We start from the raw sequence: 5,833 nt of genomic DNA on the forward strand, positions 1-5,833 counted from the left end.
CATCCTCTTCCGAAGGATCATGAGATGCCACTCTCTCATCAATTGTTTTAAGAGCAAGAGATTTGCTTTTCTTCTATGTGGGCAGTGACAATTCGTACGTCTGCAGTGAACCGACCAGCTCTGAACTTTGTTGTCAAGATCCTTGCTCTCTTCAATGGCCGTCACTTTGGCACGAAAACTTTCTGGTAGCGACCGAAGGATCTTCCTTACAACTTTAGAATCCTCCGTCTTTTCCCCCAAATTAAATTTGCCGAAGACCACCTCGTTCAGCTTACTGTAAAATGAATCAAAGGACTCATCCTCACTCATCTTTAGCTCCTCAAAGCGACTGGTCAACATTTGTAGTTTGGTGTCTCTCACCTTCTTAGTCCCTTCATAAGTTGTCTCCAGAATTTCCCATGCTTCCTTAGCAACGGTGATATGTGAAATTCTGTGAAATTCTTCTGGAGAGACACCACAAAAAATAGCATTCAATGCTTTACTGTTAGCATTAGCCGCTGCAAGAGCTACCTTATCCCAAGTGGATTTGACAGCCTCCGACCTAGTCCAACCAACCTCAACAGCATCCCACATAGCATCATCAATAGAACACAAAAATACCCTCATGCGGACTTTCCAAAATGCATAATTATTACCATCAAAAAATGGTGGTACATTAAGAGATTGAGACCTATCCATCTTAACAAGGGGTCAAGGATCACACTTAGGTATTAAAACCACAGCAAGTGTACCCGCTCTGATACCAATTGAAAGTTCAATATGTGTCTAAAACACCTTTGAACGATAAGACCCCCAATTACAAAATTACCAATTCAAGCTTTATATCAAACAATGTATGTGCGAAAAATGATAACAAACTTATAATAAAATTGATACACAATCTAAACCATAAATAATCGCAATCATAGCAGTAATTAAATGGTAAAGATAAAGGAAAGAGAGATGCAAATACAAGGACAACACGCGATGTGTTATCGAAGAGGAAACCGAAGCCCTCGGCGTAAAAACTCTCCACCGCCCTCCAAGCAGTCAATAATCCACTAGAAAATGTATTTGGGATACATGAACAGTAATAGACCCTCCAAGCCTAATCTACCCAAGTACCTAAGCCCTCCAAGCTTCCTACTCCAATGAGGTTGTGCCGAACCTTTTTCTTTTCTACCTTACCGGATTCCGCTACTAAACCATAGCATCAATCAATGAATATTGGTTCCTTCTAAACTGCTTCCCTTAGCACCAAATGAACATTCTCACAGAAGTGGGTATGGTTATGAAAGGATTTGGTCAATGACCTTTCAAGGATGTGTCAATGGAAAGGAAGAGAGTAGAGGAATTTGTAGAGTCTCTTAGGTGAAGATTGGGGATAAGGCAATCTTATTTTTTTCTAGGGTTTCTCTCACAAAATTCTCTCTAGAAGCTCTCTACATTTCGTGGATATAAGGGTCTATATGTAGTGGTGTGTGTTTGGAATACGAAGAGACAATTTTTGCCAAACAGGGTTGGTTGGTGGCTTGGCCTCGCGGCTTGTCCAAGTCGCGAGTTCAAGTCATGAAGTAACGGCCTGGCCAGCGTGGGACTTTTGTCCTGTAGTGCGACAGCTGGCACGACCCTTCAACTCCCCTGTGTGCTTCTCACATGCCTGCAGTTGGCAGTTTGCCAGTCGTGAGTCAGCCGCGAGTCCTAGCCGCGAAACTCTGCTTCTTTGCACAAACTTAAGCTTTTCTTTACACTCTCTTCACACACTACCCTTACATGAATCCCACCTAAATACAGGGTTACTAAGTGCTAAATTACAAGCAAATTGGCATGGAATAAAGCCAACAGGATGATTGATAAATTTCAACCTTACAAAGAGTGTTCCTAAGTACTTCTAATCTTTGGTTTTGAATTTCACCGCACCAAGGTATACTCTCTTGTTCTTGTATTCTTAAATTTACATATTACATATTATTAATTGCAAATGAAGTAGGTCCGTTAGTTTTTCGATGTGTATGTTTTGTATGCGATAAAAAGATGTATTTTTCTATCATTTCTCTACCTCGGAACCTAGGGCGATTGAGAGACTTCTTTATCTCAATCTTGAATTGTGACGACCAGGGGGCTTCTTTACCTCGATCTGAATAGAACATAACCAAAGGGCTTCTTTACTTCAGAACCTAGGGCGATTGAGATTCTTCTCTATCTTAATCTTAAATTGTGATGACCAAGGGGCTTCTCTACCTCAATCTGAATGGAAGGTAACCAAGGGGTTTCTCTACCTCAGAACCTAGAGCGATTGAGAGGCTTCTCTATCTCAATCTTGAATTGCAGTAATCGAGGGCCTTCTCTACCTCAATCTAAATGGAAGGTAACTAAGGGGCTTCTCTACCTCGGAACCTAGGACGATTGAGAGGCTTCTCTATCTCAATCTTAAATTGCAACAACCAAGGGGCTTCTCTACCTCGGAACCTGGGGCAATTGAAAGGTTTCTCTATCTCAATCTTGAATTGCAGCGACCAAGGGGCTTCTCTACCTTGATCTGAATGGAAGGTAACTAAGGGACTTATCTACCTCGGAACTTGTGGTGATTGAGAGGCTTCTCTATCTCAATCTTGAATTGTGACGACCAAGGGGCTTCTCTACCTTGGAACCTGAGGCGATTAAGAGGCTTCTCTATCTTAATCTTGAATTATGACGACCAAGGGACTTCTCTACCTCAATCTGAATGGAAGGTAACCAAGGGACTTCTCTACCTCGAAACCTAGTGTGATTGAGGGGCTTCTCTATCTCAATCTTGAATTGGTCTACCTCAATTTGAATGGAAGGTAACCAAGAGGCTTCTCTACCTCAGAACCTGGGGCAATTGAGAGGCTTCTCTATCTCAATCTTGAATTTCTACGACCAAGGGGCTTCTCTACCTCGATTTGAATGACAAGTAACCAAGGGGCTTCTATACCTCGGAACCTAGGATGATTGAGAGGCATCTCTATCTCAATCTTGAATTATGACAACCAAGGGGCTTCTCTACCTCAATCTAAATAGACGGTAACTAAAGGGCTTCTCTACCTTGGAACCTGGGGTTTTGCCTGCAAATGACCAAAATTGATATTAGATTTTAAATGATGGGTGCCCTGTGAGTTCATTTTTTCTTTGTTGGAAAATTTGTTGATTTCATGTTTTGTTGAGAGCTTGATGGTGGGACATTATCATTTTGTGGTTGTTTGGAATTTTGAATATTGTATGATTTGGTTGGAAATCCTTATGTGATCATGTTGTGCTCTTTGTTTTGGAAAATTTTTGAATTTTTGAGTTTTTTTGAACTTGTGGATTTGTGCTTCAGGTCGGGGTTGATCTTGTGGGAGAAAGTATGTAATTGGGGGTTTGCAGCTTGTGGCATGCACTCAATCTTCTCAATATGTCCTCAATGAAATGAACTAGGTAAAAGATGATGCTTCCTTAGTGTTTCTGCTTAGACTTTCATGATAATGAATTTAACACTTGTCTCTGTTAATTTTTCAAAACAACCAAATAGCAATGGCTGATGCTAACACAAGATCCTTGGAGGATAGGATCAAAAATCTTTGAACTTTAGAACTGGCAACAAGAATCTCAGTTTTATGCAAGTCAGGAAGGAGACACTGAAGGTGGCTCCAAGAGATCTTCATGCAAGTGGACCCAAAGTCCAAATGATGTTTGACTTGTATTTTAATTTTTCTGCAAAAACAAGAAAGTACTCCTTAGAAAATTTGCATTAATTTCGGCTTTTAGATCTTTACCTTTGGATTGTTTCTGATCTTGTTGAAGCTTTAAATGAGACAAGTTTAGAATTCACCTGATGAAGTTTTGTAGTAAACAATTTGAACTTGTCTACCTACTTTTGATGGGATTTTCACTTACTTGAATGAGGCACGGCCGAATGCCCCTAGTTTGAAAACTTTATGCTTGATAACCCTTCATTTTTTGAAAAGAATTTTTCTACCTTCTTTTTTCAAAAAAGAGTGAGTAATTTTTACTTGTTCCAGAAAGAGGGATAAGGCATAACTAAATGCCCTTGAGATAATGAAACCTTCGGATTGAAAGGAAAAAACTCTTCCTCTCACTCTCTCTCTCTTCATAGCCTGCTACCGACTTTAATTTTCAACCTTATGTGGATGGTGATAATAAATACACTCGATCGATGTAGTAGCTAGGATTCTAATGTCAACAAAAAATCTAATCCTCTTTGAAAGTTCCTCAATTAATTTCCACATGGTGATTATTATTTTTATTATGGATGAATAATAATGGTGCAATAGACACAACTAATTTGACAATTTTTTTTGCGTCTTATTAAGACGGCAGGTTGTAATTTTTGTCATTTTGTCAGATCAAATTTTACTATATACTAATTATAATTTATTATGAAAAAGGTTATGAAATTTGACACGTCTCTGTATATATGGACCTATATATTGAGAGTCTAGTCTTGCACAATTCTCTCATAACCACAACCATGGCTTCTCTCTCACAACCATCACTTACTACCACCACCAAGACCCACATTCCCCCTTCCTATCTATCTCCATTTTTCCCCAAAATACCCAACTTTCTAAACTTCCAAAACGCAACCATCACCTTGCTTCTAGAGTAGTCTCATGCAAAGCCCAAAATGATGACCAAAATGGACAAGAACAGCAATCTCCTCTAGAAAAGTTTGATAGGAGAGATGTACTCATTGGCTTAGGAGGCCTCTATGGTGCTAGAAATCTTTACAATGATGACCCTTTTGCCATGGCAACTCCTGTGTCTGCCCCAGATCTAACAAAGTGTAGCAAAGCTGATTTACCAGCTGGAGCGAAACCAGTCAATTGTTGCCCACCATCAGCCACAAAAATCATTGATTTTAAGCTTCCTCCACAAAACTCACCCTTGCGTGTTAGACCTGCAGCTCATTTAGCTGACAAAAAATACATAGTCAAATATTCACAAGCCATTAAGCTCATGAAAGCTTTACCAGCTAATGACCCAAGAAATTTCACACAACAAGCTAATGTTCATTGTGCTTATTGTGATGGTGCATATGACCAAGTTGGTTTCCCTGACCTTGAAGTCCAAGTTCACAACTCCTGGCTCTTTTATCCCTTCCATCGTTACTACTTATACTTCTATGAAAAAATCTTGGGAAAGTTGATTGATGACCCAACTTTTGCTGTGCCATTTTGGAATTGGGATTCACCTTCTGGCATGAAAAATGCCAGCCATGTTAGCTGACCCCAAATCACCACTTTATGATACTTACCGCAATGCAAAACATCAGCCACCGACCTTGCTTGACCTTGATTATAGTGGCACTGATGAATCAACAAGTAGTCAAGACCAATTGTCTAGCAACCTCACCGTCATGTATCGCCAAATGGTGTCAAATGGTAAGAATCCTAAGCTATTCTTTGGCAATGCTTACCGTGCTGGAAGTAATCCGGACCCGGGTGCTGGATCGATTGAGAACATTCCACACGGTCCTGTACACTTATGGTGCGGTGACACCACTCAGCCTAATCTTGAAGACATGGGCAACTTCTACTCAGACGGTAAGAGATAAATTAATTATTGATAAATTACTAATTCTTTCATAATTTTAACCCGTTAGAATACAGCGAGTTCGATCATTATTCTTAATATCTAGCCTTCCATTAATCATAGTATGTTATGCTACTAATTTTTTTTATTTTATTTTAAAAAGGTACATATACTAGAATTAGATCAATTTTTTCTATATAAATTTTACAAAATGATGTATTATCAATAAAAATTTAACTTATTATATTATTTAAATTACAACAATCACATTTATATATTGTCGGCTGTCACAGTAAAA

At 39.2% G+C, this 5,833-nt stretch overlaps 1 protein-coding gene across 1 annotated transcript; it reads left to right on the top strand.

Moving 5' to 3' along the window:
- The first annotated feature begins 4,072 nt into the window (after positions 1 to 4,072).
- LOC112025363 (polyphenol oxidase, chloroplastic) lies at positions 4,073 to 5,827 on the top strand. Its single transcript, XM_065765809.1, is given in 3 exon segments — positions 4,073 to 4,553; positions 4,556 to 5,205; positions 5,207 to 5,827. Coding segments are annotated over 3 exon segments (1,137 nt in total). The 5' UTR covers positions 4,073 to 4,417; the 3' UTR covers positions 5,558 to 5,827.
- The last annotated feature ends 6 nt before the right edge of the window (positions 5,828 to 5,833 follow it).

This window comes from Quercus suber, unplaced genomic scaffold (genome assembly GCF_002906115.3).
Source record: "Quercus suber isolate HL8 unplaced genomic scaffold, Cork oak 2.0 scaffold_654, whole genome shotgun sequence".
Lineage (NCBI taxonomy): Eukaryota > Viridiplantae > Streptophyta > Magnoliopsida > Fagales > Fagaceae > Quercus > Quercus suber.